A 19,125-nucleotide genomic window follows, 5' to 3' on the forward strand; every position below is an offset into this window, starting at 1 on the left:
TTGGAGTGAAAATACTGTGGTATGTAAGAACCATTCAGGAACTTCATCAGGAAGGAAATTTTCATACTACTTACAATTCCAATTTTTAAAAACATTTTTTGGTTTACTGAGAACTTGTAAAATTGGAGATATTTCCTTCTTGCAGCTAACCTTTCACCCTTTTCTTCTGTTGTCATTTGTAAAAAATTTTTGACAGCAGTTTTTAAGTTGAATTGTACTTACAATGGAAGAAAATTCTACCAGTACCAGTTTAATCATATTGGGCACATAAATAAATAAGCTCTAACTCTGGAAAAAAATTCTGTATCAGTTAAACAATCATAAATTTTATTTTATACACAATGTACAAAAATATACACATACAAAACACTTCATAATATCTTCCTGAATATTAATCACTCTTCTGTTACATCCAGCTTGAGATTAATATTTACAGATGCTAACTGTGCAACAAGATATCTATATATGTAAGGAATCTCAATCTCTTGAACTGCACTGCTGTCTTTGCACATCCTGCACTGAATCACACTTTCATGGTGATCTTGCTTTCGGTTCAGAATGTAGAGTGGACTCAAAATATTTCCACATTTCTTGCATATGAGTGTCTGCAAAAATAAAGGGACCAATAAAAGCACATCAGCAGTTTATTTACAGATACGAGAAAAGACACAAACAACCATATCTGATCAAATCGTATTTCTCAGACTGTGAAAAATTGCAAAGTAGCTGACATTCTGTTCTTATTTACCTTCAGAGCAAGCTATAAGTAACAACAAATCAACACTGAGTGACACGTACATGAGGGGAGGGGAGCATAATGAACTCGATTACTTTGTCTAAAGAGCTTATCTTTCAATACACATATTTTTTTACTAACAAACAAAAATTTTATCAGCATACATAATACGATACATTATAGTTGAAGTCACTCCTGGAGGCAGTCTCAAATGGTGTGACTGGTAGTGCACTGACAGTGAAAGGTTAGGATTCACATTTGAATCCTGAGTCAGCATAGTTTTAACTTGTGACATAAAAATCATTACAGCAAATATACTTAACTGGAATTCTTAAAAAAAGCTTGTACTCAGTAAATATTGTAAAACATTTTATTATTCATGGAAACTGTAGAATGCATAGAGGTCTGCTTATTCCAAGAATGCAAAAACGTATCAAAACAACAGCAAATCAGTCATGGAAGAGGTTAAACAACCAGAATTACAGTTTCAATGATCTTCACAAATTCTAATGAGTTTTTAAATGTTACATCCTTTGCTAAACTGTGAATCCATATTAACTGCTAGAATATGTACAAGGCAAGAACACATTTTATATATGGTGGTGAAGAATATTCTGTGGTGCACTATGGGCAGTTATATACAAAATGAGAGTTAAAAATGTTCTGTGCTTGCATGCATATAACATACAATGAATGTGTCATCATGTCCTCTCTCGCATGATGCAAGATACATAATCTTTTCTCACTTCTTGCTGGGAACTTTCATCAGAGGACGTGTGTTATTAATTATGCAACTTTGTAAGAAAAAGAGGAGCCAACTCAAAATGTTTGAACTGTTAAATGTATTTATGTCGCTGTAAACACATTAAATTTATGATGTATTAAAACAACTAGAAAATTTCCACTGAAGTAAGAAATCAGTTAATTATGACAAATGTGCTCTGAAACACTGTACATTAAGTAATCCACATAATTAAAATGGTAAAAGTGAAGAGCAACCACAATCTACTCAATCAACTTTCAACAATCATACCTTTGTCTTGTCAGAACAGTGAAACAATCTGTCTTGCAGCAAGAAAGAAGCTCCATGTGACAATAGTGAATCACGTTCCATTTCTCCAAATCGGATACCACCACCACGACGTCGACCTTTTACAGGTTGGTGAGTTAATACATCAATTGGACCAGTGCTACGAACCTGTTACAGAAAATATCAGACACTAAATTCTACTTCATGGGTTATAGGTTACAGACAGTGTTCCTGATTGCACGATATCACAAATTATTGAGTTTACAAAGTTTTCAAAACAATTAAATTTTTGAAATGGCATCCCTGATATCTAACTTCGTTAAACTGTGAGGCTCTCTGTGAACCAACTTGATCACTATATTTACCATGTTTTCCAGTTGCATTTGGACTGCAAGCCATGGCTAGTTAGCAGGAAATATGGTACCAGTCAGTCAGGTATGTGCTATGGTGGCATAAGCACAGACTGCCTATATGTGCAAATGTTTTCTGTTGCAGCAGCTGCATCACTATCTTCCCATGGAAGATGCTATCATGTTTCTACTTTCTGAGCATGCAGCATGTTACTTTCCTTTTTACAATAATCAAAATCCAAATCTTATTTCAGAAGTATGCTTGTATGTAACGTGCTAAACTCCCTATGAATAGTGTCAACTGGCTGTGAAAATTAAACTAAAAAGTAATATCTGCTTTGCGAATCTACAAAATTTATTTCATCATATTTATCTTTATTACTAATGTAGCAAGTAATTGTTCATAACCCATTATTTTAAGGAGGGATCAGTTCTAACCACAAGAACAATTAGTTTATATTAGGGACTATATGTTGTCCAGAGAGATTGGCAGCCTTTGGTATTTCGTGACAGTTACTGTGCCATCATGGATTCACATCAAATGTAAAATAACCTCTTTTGATCTTTTTGAACATCTTCATACCTGTGCCAACAAAAAGTGATACATATAATAAAAGTAAACTTTTATTAAGTTGATCAGTTGCATGTTCCACAGACCATATTTGCTATGAACACTGAGATGTGGAAAAGTCATGTGACCAACAGTTAACACACATTTATTAAAAATATACTTACAGTGCTACATGTTGACCATATACAGGCATGTGACTGACTACTAACTTATGTTTTGTAATTTCTCTGTAGTAAAGGTGAGCTGTCAACTAGAAACAACTTTAATCCTCAGTTACAAACACTTTAATGAGAGTGCAGCTTATTTTCCCTTCTAAGGCTGTATTTATAATCAATATTATTTCTCTCCAACTAGAAAGGATTGTTGACAACCAATTTCACCAGTTTATGAATTTACACATGCCTATAAGACATATACATGCAAGCCCCATTTGTAATTCCAGAAATTCTCTTCTATGCAACGAAAATGTTACCCCCCAGTCCATTAATCATTCATAATATCCAGACTGTGGCAATTTACTGTTATGTACGGCCTCAAATTACACCATTATGCTAAGACATGAATACTAAACCCAAATGTTTTAAAAGGTATAATATTTTTCTTTGTTTCTTAATTTATATATGTTTTCATTAATGTACACACTTAACTCATTCAATCCAATTTTTCTACCCATTGCATTCTCCCCTATAATTATTTATTTTATGCTAATGGAAATGTGTCAGACATTGTCCAACATCAGAGCTGTAGCAGCAAATCTTAACATTGGGTGTAGTCCAACAGTGGATAATATTAAGATGTTATAGCCTTTTACAGTACAAAGCTGCAGAAGTGTGCTCTTCTGACTGATTCTGAAAATCCAAGTAGTAACTTTGTACAAAAACGCCATTTACTATTTTCTCTGTTGAACATTCTTTGGCCAGTTTGCAACTGTACTTGTATTATTCGTAAAAATAACTTGCACCTTTGTCCAGAAAAATGGTAGATCATATACATAGAATGAAAAAGCAAATGACTCGTAATCAAATTCTGAGGAACACCCACTGCAGTACCTCCTCTTTTGAACAATGTAGCGTCTCACTAGGAGTTAGTAGAAAAGCGTAGCGTCTTTACTGGCTACTTTTTTAAATTTTTGTAAATTAAACCTTGTTGAACATGTGTCCTAAAAAAAAAGCTACTTCTCAATAGTCCATACGTCAGAGAACACCTCAATATATGGTATTTTATCACTGGAAGATTTTACTGTATATTCAGTCTACCTTCTTCTAGTCTCGCTCATGGGGAGCAAGCAGAGTCCACGATTTGCAACATCATACCCGTACTCGATCGGGGTCCTTTGGTTTGGAGCTGAGTAGAGTGTCTCAACCTGAGGCTCCATCAATTTTGTGGTGGTCACTGTTGCAGATTTTTGGACTTGCATTATGGGATGGATGGCTGTAGGACTCCCTTTGTGCACTACACAATAGTTTGAGGTCCTCTGATAAATGCTCACCAGTAAGCCGTGCTGCGGCTCAAGTTGGTGCTGTTTGTAGGTTTCTTCCCTCTGTTGGAGGCCAGACGGTATCGTTTAGTTGGCATGGTTGTGGTTGTTTGTCTTCTTCTCGTGTTGACTGGCGCCACTCGGTTACGCAAGTGCTGCCTGTCCACTAGTGGCAGCAGCGGCAGTTATCGATATGTAGTAACTGTTGCCCTATCTTTGGGTCATCGTCGTCGTCGTTTTTCCGGGTCGTGTGAGTGGACCAGTTCGTTTGGGGACTCAGGAGGAGCCAGGTTCGCGCAGTGCCAGACATGCCAGGACCGCCTGTGGTCACAAGGGTGCACAACCTTGAGTTTGTGTTGCTGTTCGTAGTGTTGCCGAGGCGAAGAGCAGCGAGTGGAGTGCTGGAGGAAGGCTGATCTGCTTAGCTTTTCTCGACTTCTTATTACTATTTACTGCGTTCAACTTGTTTCAATTTGTTAAGTTCAACCAGCGGTAATTTTTCTTGCCTGGTGGCTGCTAACGCCACAGTTACCTGCCCTGGGGGTACATGTATGTACTGGCAGTGTACGTTTCCTTGCCTTGCCACTGCTGTCCGGTAAGGCGTGTAGTTTTCACAGCTTTCTTGATTGTAGGCCAGTTGGTGATTCTTCTACTCTGGTGGTAGTGATTCCTTTCTCGTTCAGGGTGCTTTAAGCACAGTATTCTGGGGACGTAGTGCAGAGCGCTGGTTCCGGCTTTGGCGTATTGTTCCATTGACGCATTTGGTTTATCGGTCGTCAGGTACCTTCAGCAAGATTATCTTTAGTCATTCGTTAGACTGCCACTAGTCTGAGTTTCCATCTTGTGAAGTGAAAACAACTGTTGGCTGCCTATCTCATCGCTTGCGAAAGAGTTTGTTGCCAGACCTTCTCAGAGGTCGATTCCTGGAGCACCGTCTGTGGCCCCTTGGTTCTTGTAAGACGTGTGTTCTAAAAGGAGGTCCGATGGCCAGTAGTTCAGTGTAATGCTCCTTCAGCCCACACCTTGTGCAGGTATAATATGCCTGAGTACCCTTTAAGGAACTTATGTACTGGTCCTTGTGTTTTATTATTGTATTGTTTATTACAATATCTTGTAATGCCCACATTAAAGGTTATATATGTGTAATTAATAGTTCTGGTCGCCTTCTGGAATAAATCTAGCAGTGTAGTGTTCAGTTGATTTTAAAAGTCATGTTACAAAGTTTACCATCATCTTATTTCACCCGTTTGGTGATCAGTTGCCTTTTTTTTATCTCTGCTATTGTATTTGCTGTTTTATAGCAGGTTTCAAAATTTTTATATTATTGCCATTCCTGGTGTGTAAGGCCTTCAACCGTTATTGTGGTCATTTGCCTTAAAATTCTAATTTGATATTTGTATTTTAGCAGTAAGCCTTAAAACCTTATTTACTGCCATTCCTGGCGTCTGATGCCTTCTGCTGTGTTTGTGGCGACTTGCGTTTAATGCTTCAACAACTGTAATTTGTAAGTTCCGGCGAGTTTTTCACAATTCTTAATTTACTGCCATTCCTGGCGTGTAAGGCCTTCTGCCCAGATCACCGTGGCTTGCTTTTAAAACATTATCTGCTGTATCTGTATTTAATGGTGATTTGCTAAATTGTACCTCACTGAAAACACTATTATTTACACAGTTGTTTATTCCTTCATTAATAACGTGTGGTATTTTTATTTATTGTTGAGTCTGGAATTACTGGTTTAAAATAAATTGTGTATAAATGTAAAAGCAACCAATAGTAACTGATTACGGCCCCATCCACAATCTTAACTGAATCCTGCCTTCCCCTGACTACCAGGTTTCAACCAGTCTATATGTAGACAGCAAAATCAGATCGCTTACTTCCCTGGAGGAAAGTTGTCGCGCTCAAATTATTCTGATTCGAGAGCTGGCTGAAACCTGAAGTAGAAAAGCTCCAAAATATTTAGTGACACAATATAGAAAAGAAGATTAGGTGGCCTAGGAGGAAGGGTGTTCATTGCTGTGAACAAAAATAATGTGTCTATTAAGGTTGAATTTGAGTCTGTCTGTGAAGTTACTGGACCTGAGTAGCAGGCCAAGGTGAACTCAAGTTAATAATCAGATTTTTTTACCAGCCACCTAATTCCAGTATAAGAGTTGTAGAATCATTGAAGGAAAGTCTACATTCAGTTGTGCAGAAATACTCAGATCAGGCATTATCAATTGGAGACAACTTTATATCGAGTATACACTAGTACATCTATGGACTCATCGCAGGTGGTATGAAGCAGTCTTGTGGAAGAATTCTGAACACTTTTCTGAAAACTGCCTTGAACAACTAGTTAGACAACTCACACACAATGGAAATATTTAGAAGTTAATAGCTGCAAACAGGCCCAACCCTATACAGAATATAGACAGGGGTTAGTGATCATCATGTCATCATAGCGATGGTAGTTACTGAAGTTAATAAATTCACCAAGAAGGCTAGGAGAGTACTTACACTAGAAAGATAAGCAGTTGTTAGTAATCCACTTAGACAATGAACAGACATCATTTAGTTCCAATATGACAGGCAAACAGGAATTACGAGCAAAGTTTAAAGTGACTGAAAAATCATTCTCTGGAGACATATGTGCCTAATTAAGTGATTACAAATGGAAAGGATGCTCTGTGGTTTAATAATCAAATTAAGAAAATATGAGGAAACAGAGATTGCTACACTCTAGGATCAAAAAAGAATACGCAAATGTCATCATTCAACATTTAGTAGTAATTCATGCATCTATAAGAAGATCAATGCGCGAAGCATAAAACAACTTCCATTATCTTATCTTAGCGGAAGATCTTGCACAGAATGTGAGAATGTCAAATCACTAAGCTGACTGAAAGCTTCTATCCCATCTCTCTTCAGTCGGTCTGAGGTGCAACAGAAGATAGTAAAAATGAAAAGTTGCAGATTTAAATTTAACTTTTAAGATTTCATTCACACAGAAGGATTACACAAACATAATGTTTTTGACTGTCGCACAAACTCATGGATGGAGGAAACTGAGACAGTTATCCACGGGATAGAGAAGCATCCAAAAGTGTTGAAAATAAATCAGTCACCGGGTCGAGAAGGAATCCCTATTTGGTTTTACAGAGCGTACTCTGAGGCACTTATTGCAATCTCTGGCCCAGTGTGAAGTTTGTTGCTGAGTTTCGGTATAATAAATTTCCTCGAGACAGAAAAGTTTCTGTTCATACATCAGCACAGATATAGAAAGCATCACTCGTGCAAAGCTCAGCTTTCCCTTTTCTCATAAGATATTCTACAAACCATGGATGGAGGGCAGCAGGCAGATTCCACATTCCTACATTTCTGGAAAACATTTGACATGATGCTCCACTGCAGACTGTTGACGAAGATCCAAGGCTAAGGCTTCGGTTGCCAGATATGAGAATGGCTCACTGACTTTTTAAGTAATAGAAACCAATATGTTGTCCTCAGTGGTGAGTGTTCATCAGAGACAAGGGTAGTATTAGGAGTACCCCGGGGTAGTGCGATGCGACTGCTCTTATTCTCTATAAACACAAATGATCTGATGGACAGGGTGAGCAGGGTGGTTCTTTGCTGTGGTGTATGGGAAAGTACCATCACTGAGTGTAGCACACAAGATAACAGAGGGAATTTCTAGTTGGTGTGATGAAAGGCAGATTGCTCTAAATGTAGGAAAATGTAAATTAATGCACACGAATAGGAAAAACAATGCTGTAATGTTCGAATACAGCATTAGTAAGGTGCTACTGGACAGTCACATCAATTTAACATTTAGGAGTAACATTGCAAAAGCGATATGAAATGGAATGAGCATTTCAGACTGGTAGTAGGGAAATCAAATGTTAGTCTTTGTTTTATTGGGAGAACTTTGGGAAAGTGTAGCTCATCCATAAAGGAGATGGCGTTTGGAAGGCTATTGTGAGCCATTCTTGAGAGCCATTCAAATGTTTGGGATACCCATCAGGTAATTAAATGAAAAAATCGAAGCAATCCAAGGCATGCTGTTAGATGTGTTACTGGTAGGTTCGATCACAATGCAAGTATTACAGAGATGCTTTGTGAACTATAACGAGAAGTACTTGAATGAAAACGATGGTCTTTTTGTGATGCACTATTGTGGGCATTTAGAGAACCAGTTTTGAGACTGATTGCAGATCAATTCTACTGCCATCAATGTACAATTCATGCAAGGACCACAAAGATAATATGGAAGAAATTAAGACTTGCACAGAGTCTTTTAGGCAGTCATTTTTCACTCACTTTATTTGCACATAGAACAGGTAAGGGAATGACTAGAAGTGGTCTGTGGTACAGTTCACCATGCACCATACAGTGGCTTGCAGAACTACTGTAAGAACTACGATACAGTCTCCATTAATAGACAGACTGATTCACAAGGAACACATAACATAAAATATTTTGTGTAAATTGGCTGAATTATTATGTAATTAAAGTCACCTACCACAGTGAAAACAATGCCACTGTTATCTAATGCTGAATGGCACTACTCATCGGAACCTTGGTAGCTCATGTGACTGTAAGTAGCTATGTTGCGTGGCAGAGGGCACCTCAATGCCAATGTTGTGTGGCAGAGGGCGATCCATGCCAACATTGATTGGCAGTGTGTGCTTCTTGCCGATGTGTGGCAGAGGGTGCTTTTTACCAATGCTGCGTGCTTCGTACCAATGTTGCATAGTAGTGGGTGAATGTACCAATGTTTCATGGCAGAGGATGCTTCATGGCAGAAGATGCTCCTGAGTGACAGTGTGTGCTACATACCAATGTTGTGTGGCGGAGGGTGATTTGCACTAATGGAAAAGTGTGCTTCATAGTTATGATACATTGGTAAATACAGGAAAAGCTGACACAGAAAGTGCAGTTCCCATAAGACTGGTGCCAGAGCCAGGTGCCCAGCAAGTTGCTGTAGCTAACACCAAACTCCACTGCAGTTGGGCTGTAGCCAACACCAAACTCCACTGCAGTTGGGCAGACCACGCTGTACTGGCACTGTAGTCGGGTGACCGGTCAGTAAACACAGCTTGCATCAAACTGGATCTGTTGTCAAACGGACTGGGTGGTACAGAGCTTGCAGCTCACATCCTTGTTACAAGAAGTCACACTATAAGCCAATTAAATATGGAACAGGTAACATTCGTGCCACCTGAGAGCTTGCTTTTCTGGCTTATATCACTTGAACTGTTTGAAGTTCTACGTAAGCAATGATATTCAGTTACTCCTGAATTTTAATCGTAACTCTACGCAAAATTGCCGCTATGCCACAAAGTCATCTGGCCATAGATACTCTCGTGTTATCCATGTGAAGCTGGCCCAGGTTGCTAGTGAATGTATAAATAGCAATCTAAATAGAATGGTCCTGTTAAAAATCTTACTGTAATTCAATAAGTATTTAATCATTACACTGAAGAGTATTTAACATTCTCAAAAAATTTTAGAAAGTTATACAAAAAGAAATGTCCTCAGTTATGAACACACCGAAATCATCTTTTTTCAATGAAAGCTTAACAAAGGAATAGTTCAGTTAGTCTGGAAAATTACACTGAATTAATTATATTTACACAAGTCGAAAAGAACATTCAACATCGTAAACCAGAAAATTTTAGTGCATTAGTTGAAATAATATAAACCTCAATATTAATCTCTCACCTGCCATTTGTCAGAAACCATATGGCGAAGACGTTGATAATGTACAATACCAAAAAAAATTGTTGCTGTTAGTTCACGACCATCAACACCACTATACATGGTTTCAGTACCATAATAATTATAGCCTCCTGTGAAGGACAAAAGAAGCATGATAAAAAATAGCTGCAGGTAATGGTATATTATCCATGAAATAAAACTGGCTCAACAAAATAAACACATGAATCATATATCAGTTGAACACATGTATGCTACTCCATAGCGCGCATGAAATAAAACTGGCTCAACAAAATAAACACATCAATCATATATCAGTTGAACATGTGTACGTTATTCCATAGCGCGCAAGCACAGATACGGAAATGGGAACAAATAAAAAAATTCTGGGCTTGCACATAGATTCACATCAGTTAAATTTTGTTTTTTATTTTTAATCTCGAAAAATATTGTATTATAAGCTTTCAATGGATCAAGTCTGGTTACCTGTATTTCTGAAGTAATGTGTGGTGGGTATTCAGTTGAAATTGATAAATTTGAAATCATGCCATCAGTATATTCCCAGTTACAAGCATTTATCACTCACAGGAATGAATCAAAAGTTGATGAAGGTTTACGAAAGTCTACTCCCTTATTTTCAACAGTTAGGAAATGACTGGCTGATTTCAATTCAAAAGCAGTTCTTTGTATTTGTTACCTTTCCAAGAGAAAAAAAATAAGCAGTGAATACTTCGTAAATTTTCTGCACCACTTGGATGAAAAAGCCCAAAAATTTATGTAGCGGTAGGACAAATCACCTTCCCCAAATGATGTTTCTGCAATTGGAAAACTTGGCAATTTAAAGTACAAATAGTTGGAATGTGATTTGATTTGATACCCTCTGACTCCCACCTGGTCTCACAGTGAAAGAAACTGACAGTTGGAATACACTTTGAGTTAAATGAAGTGGTTACTGTAATTATAGAAGGTTATATTACAAACTGTTTAGATCACACTTCTTGGTTGGAATCTGTTCACTGAAAAACCCTTGTACAAAGGCAACAACCTAAATGAGGCCTATGTTGAATGTGGATGGAATGACAAAGAAATGGGTGACTGATTCTTTACTTACGAATCTATGCCCTGTAAATGGTATGCACCATTATAAATAAAATTACACAACAAGGGTCCACCTCTGTAGGCAAGTAGTCAATGTTTCTGACTCTCATGCAGAGGGCCAAAGTTCAATTCCCAATACTACATGGGATTTTTCCTTGGGAGGAGGACTGGAACAGGGAGCAATCAGACTTGTGATGGCAACTGAGGAGCTACTAGAGAAGAAGAAGTAGCTGCTCCAAAGTCTGAAAAGTCAATTATGGCCCGAAGGGCAGTGTGCTGGCACTGTGCTCCTCCATATCATATCTGTATGATGCCAAGTGACAGAGTATGTCACAGCTAGTGGTCAGCATCATGCCACCTTCAGGGCCTGATCATGGAAATTGGGTCATAATCAATCCTGATGAAAATGGTACAAATTGCTAGCCTGGTCAAAACTTTGTGAGTAACATATTTACTGGCCTTCTCAACCTTCTCTGCCAGTCGCCAGAATTATCTTTGTGTGATCTCACAGCCCACATGATGGGCTTTATTTGTTCTAATGTGTGCCACAATGTGCAGATGGTTGCATACTCTTTTCCACAGGAGCTCCCCAGGCATGCACACTGAATGCACCTAGGGTTCCTTCACATCCCTTGCTGCCAGTTCTATAAGTGATACATTATTCGAACTGCTAACATTAATAATCTTCTATCCTTGTACATCTACCTTCTTTTAACACAGGACATAGCATGTTTTGTAACACTTGGAGTGAGTCTCATTGGCTTGAATTTGATTTCAGCGGAAGATTGCATCTTGAACTATTTGGTTAGGGGGATTGATGTAACACCCTGAGATCTCCCTGACCCCTGTTTCTCCTGTACAGGGCCCCTAGCCCTTACAATTAACATGCCACTCACAGTCAAGTGGCCTAGGAGTGGAAGACCCAATGCTTCCTGAAGAGGAGAGAGGATCCACGGGAGAGGTTAGTACTTCAGGTATCTTTTGTATCTCTCTTACATGACTCTCAGGAGTTTCCAACAAACCCACTTGCAGAAGACCCCAATTGTTTGACAGCAATCAGGGCAATTTCCAGCTGCTTATGAACATCAGCTAACTCTTCCCATGTTCAAGAACAGAATTCACATACCAGCTCCACTGTGGTGCTACAATGTTTTACAGAACAGCAAACAAATAACTTTAAAATAAACCAGCTGCTTCTCTCTTCATTTCTGGATATGATAAGTTGGAAGTTTAAAAACTAAAGCAATTTGTTGGACACAAAGTGAGATTTCTATTACATGACAAAGAAGCCAGGAAGATAAAAGCTTACTTTCCACCAGGTTGATCAAAGGTAGGGTTATAATTGTCCATTAATAACTGACAGTACATATTTTCCAAAAGAAATCACAATTTGCTATTTTAAAAGGCACATTTTTATCCTAATAATTCTGATAATTAAAACTCATCATACAGCTGAGGTGTTTAAAAAAAAAAACACCATACACACACACACACACACACACACACACACACACACACACACACACACACACAAAATGTCCCAGCTGACTACATTGTGCTAGCACTGCAACTTGACTGCATTTATTTAGTATCATGTTGAAAGTAGTGTTGTGAAATGGCATGAAGAACCTGGAACAATGGTAGTGGGTAAAATACTTCTTTGAAGATCATTTTGCTGCAACTACTTGCATTCTTTGTCTACAATGGGTCTCATTTCGCAGGAATATTTTAAGTTGTAAACTACTGCTACAGATTCTAACAATGGAATTTTTATACGTAATTGGTGCTGATGATGTTATTATTATTGTATTATTATTACCAGTAAAATTACACAGATCCAATCTACACTCACCATTCTGCTTTAAGTAGTTCAACTGAAGTTTTCTTCCCTCTTTCATTATGATACAAAATACTTCAAAATTATGAACAGAAAACTGATGGACAGAAAAGGAATGAGGAGAAAATTAAATTAGAGGTACAAGCCACATAAAAAGATCGCATGCCTTTTAAGTACTGTTGTAAGAAGGCAGTTTGGTGGGTCACTATGTTGCTGAGTAAGTGTGTGTCAAAGAAAATTTTCCTCCTCCTGAAGGAGAACAACACTCTTGAGAGTAAAAAATGTCTGTTTTCACCAGACCACCAGGAAAAACTGTTTCACATTTGGTTTCAACAACACATCTGTTTCAAAATCACAGAATGAGCTCGAACATGCTGAGGTATTTCAAACAGGAAGACTTCCTCCACGTAAACCAGCAAGGATTCTGAAAACCATCGTCATGCAAAACCAATTTGCAATTTTCTAACATGACATTGTGAAAGCTTTGTTTCAAGGCAATCAGGTAGAGGCACAATTTCTTGACTTCTAAAAAGCATGATCACATGGAGTATCAAATGAAATTGTCAAAAGTACGATCAAGTCGGGCAACAAGAGACATTTGTGATGGGATTGACGATTTCTTGCTGTGCGGGATGCAGCATGTTATTCTGTATCTGTCAGTGGCTCCCCATCCAAGATAACTTCAGGGGTGTCCCACAGGAGTCGTTTGTGTTGTATATTAATGACCTTACAGACAATATTAATAACAACCTCAGACTTTTTACTGATCAAGCAGTTATCTATAATGAAGTACCTACTATCTGAAGAAAGCTGCAGAAATATTCCATCTGATCTTGATAAAATTTAAAAGTGGGGTGAAGACTGGCACCTCGCTTTAAATGGTTATGAATGTAAAATTTTGCACTTCAAAGAACGCAGGAGCATAGTATCCTATGAGCAGAGGGTAATGATTCACAACTAGCAATAGTAAACTCAAACAAATATCTGTTTGTTTGTTTGTTTTGTTTTGGGGCGCAAAAAACAACTGAAGTCATACGCGCCCGAGTCAAAACTATAGAATGCAAACACAGAGACAAGGGAAACAACTATATGTCAGTCCCAATGGAAAGAATAGGAGAATCTAAACAAGGCACATGGAAAAGACTAAAAAAACACCATACAAAAATGGAGATCCAAAACTAAAAATTAAATGGCCTACATCACATTGCTTCAGCGGATAAAAAGTACAACACTGGTGACTGCCCGCACGTCAGCTGCTAAAACAGCTGATAAATCAGATGGCAAAACCAAGATGGGACGTAAATTAGTAAAAAAAAGGACATTCCAGCAGGTAGTGGCAGACAGTTAAAATTTGGAGACAATGTGTACAAAGTGGTGGGACAGCGCCACTGAGCAAATGACGAAGGCTAAAAAGGTAGTGCCCAATATGCAGCCGAGTTAAAATAATCTCCTCTCGGCAGAGAGGCTTAATATGTCAAAGCTTATTCTCATGAAGGGAGGACCATTGGCGATGCAAAAGGGGCACCACTTCCCGACAGATGGCAACACAGAGATCAACGGAGGGAATAGAGGTACTTACAAGCTGAGGTAAGAGGACTGCAGCCTTGGCAGCAGCATCAGCAGCCTCATTTCCTGGCAGACCGACATGACCAGGGACTCACAGAAACATGACATTGGCTCCACCAAGAGTGAGCAAGTGACAGTTTTCCTGTACCTGCTGCACTAAGGGATGAGCAGTGTACACTGCACAGAGACTTTAGAGGGAGCTGAGTGAATCTGAGCAGAGGACACAATAGGAAAGGCTGTGTCACTGGATGTACTCTGTGGCCTGATACAAGGCGAAAACTTGGCTGTAAATACCGAGATGTGGGCCGGAAACCGATATCGAAAGACACGGGTCCCAATGATGAGTGCACACCCAACCCCCTGGTCAGTCCAAGAGCCATCAGTGTATACAAAGGTACTATTGCTAAATTCCATGCGAAGGTCGAAACTGAAGGCGATTGACAGACTGGAGTAGTGTCCTTAGGAAGTGAATGAAGGTCAAGGTTAACATGGGCCACTTCACAAAGCCAAGGGGAGGGGGGGGGGGGGGGGGGGGGGGGACAGGCCATGATAGGGTTAATGGTGATAGCGAAGAGGATGACGCTCAAGACGGAACTGTGAGGCACGCCATTTTCCCGAATAAAGGTGTCTGACAAAGCAGAACCCACACGCACCTTGAAAACATGGTCTTGTAAAAATGCCCGAAGAAAACAGGGCAGGTGCCCACGGAAGCCCCACGTGCAAAGAGTACGGAGGATACCAATTCTCCAGCAGGTGTCGTAGGCCTTCTCCAAATCGAAAAACACGGCCACAGTCTGGGATTGCCTCAGAAAACGATTCACGACATGGATGGACAAAGCAACGAGATGGTCAACTGCAGATCACCGTGCTCGAAATTCACACTGTGCATTCGTGAGTAAATGGCTAGATTCGAGCCACCACACCAGCCAGGCATGAATCATATGTTCCATCACTTGGCAAATGCACCTAGTAAGAGAGATGGGACGGTAGCTAGAAGGAAGGTTTTAGTCCTTACTGGGCTTAGGTATGGTATGACTGTGGCTTCACGCCAGCATCCCGGAAATGTGCCCTCAGCCCAAATGCGGTTGTATGTGTTGAGCAGAAAGTGCTTGCCCACAAGAGAGAGGTGCTGCAACATCTGAATGTTGATAGCATCTGTCCCTGAGGCAGAGGACCGGGATGAACTGAGAACATGATCTAGCTCCCTCATAGTGAAGGCGGCATTGTGGCACTCAATTCGGAGAAGAGAAGGGTATTGCCCAAGCCTCCTCCACCTGTTTCATATGGATAAAGGCAGGGTGATAGTGGGAAGAGCTCGAAACTTCTGCAAAATGGTGGCCCAAGGTGTTGGAGATAGCAACAGGATCCACAAGGACAATGGGACCTATGTCAGGCCAGAAATGGGGGAATGGATCTTGGTTCCAGAGAGTCGTCTGAGGTTGGCCCACACAACAGAGGAAGGTGTGGAACTGTTAAAAGAACTAGTGAACGAAATCCATCTAGTTCTTTTGCTATCCCGAAGAACTCGACGACACTTTGCACAGATCTGTTTATAATGAATGCAGTTTTCCAGTGTAGGGAGCATTTAAAAATGCGGAGAGCACGTCTCTGTGCACGAATTGCTTCGCAGCAAGCCTCAGTCCACCACGGGACTGGGACACGACATGGTAAAGAGGGAGTGCAAGGAATGGAACGTTCTGCAGCAGTAAGGCTAACGTTTGTGAGATAGTCCACCTGGTAATCACAATTGAGGAAACCTTGTTCTGCAAAGGTCGCCAGGGAGGAGTAAAGCTAACTGCCAGCTTGAGTGAGCTGCCATTTGGGCATGCATGTGGATGGGTAGGAATCAGCAGACGGAGAGCGCACAGGAAATGGTCACTCAAGTAGGTGTCTGAAAGAACGGACCACTCAAGACGATGGGCAATCTGGGCAGTGCAAAAGGATACGTCCAAATGGGAATATGTGTGCGAGGAGTCAGAAAGGAAAGTGGGTGCACCAGTGTTAAGGCAGAAGTGGTTGAGTTGGCTAAGAATGTCAGCCCAGAGGGCACCTCTCTGACAGGTCCTGGGAGAACCGCAAAGAGGATGATGTGCATTGAAGTCACTGAGTAGCAAAAACGGTGGAGGTAGCTGCCCAATAAGCTGAAGGAAGCTGGCCCTGGTGACATTGAAGGTCGAAGGTACATAAATAGTACAGAGGGAGAAAGTCAGCTGGGGAAGGAAGAGGCAAATGGCAACAGCTTGAAGACGGGTAGTCAGGGAGATGGGTTGACTATGAAGGTCATTCCGTATATGCGGCATGATGCCCCCACGAGATGGGGTGCCGACCTCAGGTGGAAGGTCAAAACGAATCGGTAAGTAATGTGGAAGCTCAAAGCGGTCTTGAGGGTGCAATTTCATTTCCTGAAGGCAAAGTACAAGGGGATGCTGCAGTGCGAGAAACAACCGCAAATCCTCTTTGTGGGACTGAAGACCGCAAACGTTCCATTGGAGGACAGCCATGAGGAGGAAGAGATGTAGGGTTGTCAACTCAGTGGCCGCCGAGGGCAGCCAGTGGAGAGTCACTACTACATGGCACAGAAGCAGTAGGATCCTGCTCCATGGCGTCCACACAAGCATCGGTGTGCTTGTGCAGGTGGTCAGTGGAGTCCAACGCCGAAAAACAGTTGGTGATGCGCACCAGTGAGACAGAGGCTGGCCAGGCTAACCGACCACGTGGCGATACCATCGAGCAGGATCTTCGAGTTGGTGAAGGGGAAGACCATTTGTCTTTAGCGGACTTTTTCGAGCCCTTCCAGACAGAAGACGACTTGGGTGGTGTCTGACTTCTCTGGAGTACTCCTTCTGGCCTTTCCTGCCTGCCGGTTGTGTAGTGGGTAGCTCCACCCCTTTAGGCGAGAGTTTGACAGTTTGTTGCACAGAAGGATGGAGGGGTTGTACAGAAGGACGGGGGGGATGGTGATGCTACCTTGATAATGGGTGACTTCACAACCTCAGAGCCAAATTTGAGGTCGCATGTCTATGTAGCCATGTCCTTCATGGAGCGAGGGGAAACAAGAACTCAACTATAAGTGCCAGACGGGAGAACACACAGTTTGTGACTAGCCAGTAACTTGCGAGCTACTGGGTAAGGCACTTTTCCCTTTACCTAAATGTCTTCAACAGCCTGCTCATCTAGATGGATGGTAGAATTCCGGGAGAAAGCGGCGTGGCCGCCATTGTAGTTAATACAACGGGGAGAAGGAGGTGGACATTCGCCCCTGCCACGGGTTATGCATTTGGCTTGGTGTCAACAAGATATTCTTGTGTGATTGAACTGATGACACTGGTAACAGCGCATCGGATTCGGAATGTACAGCCGGACTGTTATGATTTCGTAGCCTGCTTTAATCTTGGACAGCAGCACCACCCTATCAAAAGTGAGGAAAATAGTGCAGGTGGGCACCAAGGAGGAACTGACCTTTTTCATTACACGATGAATGGAAATGACACCCTGATCAGAGAGGTAAGATTGTATTTCTGCCTCGGTTAGACCGTCAAGCAGCCTGGTGTAAATTACACCATGGGAAGAATTTAAAGTTCTATGTGCCTCGACACGAACAGGGTAGCAATGGAGAAGCGAGGCAGCAAGTAGTAGTTGTGCTTGAGCATCAGAAGCCATCTCCAAAAGCAAGGTGCCATTCCGTAAACAAGAGCAGGAGTTCACAGGGCCAACAATTGCATCAACACCTTTCTGAATAATAAACGGATTGACCGTGGCGAAGGACTGACCGTCTTTACTATGTGATACCACAAGGAACAACCGCGGTGCAGCGGGAAGAATCTTCAAATCAGTAGCCTCATTACATTTACATTTCGTCGGCGTCGATGGTGGAGAGGATGAGTGACTCATCGAAAGGAAATCCCCCATGATTGCCAGCGTCTCCGATGGCGCGCTCCTTCCAACTGGGGGACCCCTACACAAGGGGGCGCACCTGCCTTAGGTGATTGTTCACAACTCAGGTAACACCTCCCGAACATCTGACAGACGGACCAATGGGCAATCTGGGAAGGTTACAGTTCAGGCAATCACCCCTCCCTGGGCCTGGCCTGTACCAGGGGTATGTACGAGCCCTACCTGTCGAGCCGGGGCTGGGAATTACTTGTTACCCAGTCACCTTTTACGCGTCAGACGCATGGGTCGGCCTTCAGGAGCACACAGGGAGGAAGAAGAAAAAAGAGGATACTCAAACGCCAAAACGGAGGAACGAGAGGAGAAGGGAAACAAAGAAAGGAAAAAGGAGCCAAAAAGAAAGTTGAGGCTGTTCGCAGGTCAGCAACAGAGTGCAAAACATTCTCAATAATACCCCAGACATGTTCCCCAAGGCAGGGGAAAAGGAGTAGCAAGAGGATAGACATGCAGCACAGAAGGGAAAAAGTTCTGCAAAGGCTGGGGCCCCGTGGTAGCCAAGCACGAACCAGCCAGAGTGACAAGCCCCCTGGGGGGGAAACAAATATCTGTGTGTAATGATTTGTGGGGATAAGAAATGGAATGACCATGAAGGCTCAGTCGAAGTTAGGTACAGCATATGGCAGACTTCAGTTCCTTGTACGATACTTGGGAAATGGAGCTAGTCTACAAAGAGACTGCTTACGAAATTGTCATGTTGTCCATCCTAGAATCTTGCTTAATATGTGGGAGCCATACCAAATAGGACTCAAACAGAATAATGCAGGTTTGTCTGGTCCAAGGAAGAGCATCTGAACTTACACAAACTCCAGTTA

The 19,125-nt window shown here is 41.2% G+C and overlaps 1 protein-coding gene across 1 annotated transcript in view; it reads right to left on the bottom strand.

Annotated features, from left to right (window-relative positions):
• Window positions 1-306: 306 nt before the first annotated feature.
• Window positions 307-19,125, bottom strand: part of LOC124595230 (DNA-directed RNA polymerase I subunit RPA2) — a 237,958-nt gene continuing 219,139 nt past the window's right edge. The window contains exons 19-21 of the mRNA XM_047133886.1: window positions 9,868-9,995; window positions 1,770-1,934; window positions 307-605 (exon numbers count right to left, since the gene is read on the bottom strand). Of these exons, the coding sequence (XP_046989842.1) occupies window positions 396-605; window positions 1,770-1,934; window positions 9,868-9,995 (503 nt within the window). The 3' untranslated portion in view covers window positions 307-395. The remainder of the gene's footprint in view (window positions 606-1,769; window positions 1,935-9,867; window positions 9,996-19,125) is intronic.

Source organism: Schistocerca americana, chromosome 2, assembly GCF_021461395.2.
Source record: "Schistocerca americana isolate TAMUIC-IGC-003095 chromosome 2, iqSchAmer2.1, whole genome shotgun sequence".
Lineage (NCBI taxonomy): Eukaryota > Metazoa > Arthropoda > Insecta > Orthoptera > Acrididae > Schistocerca > Schistocerca americana.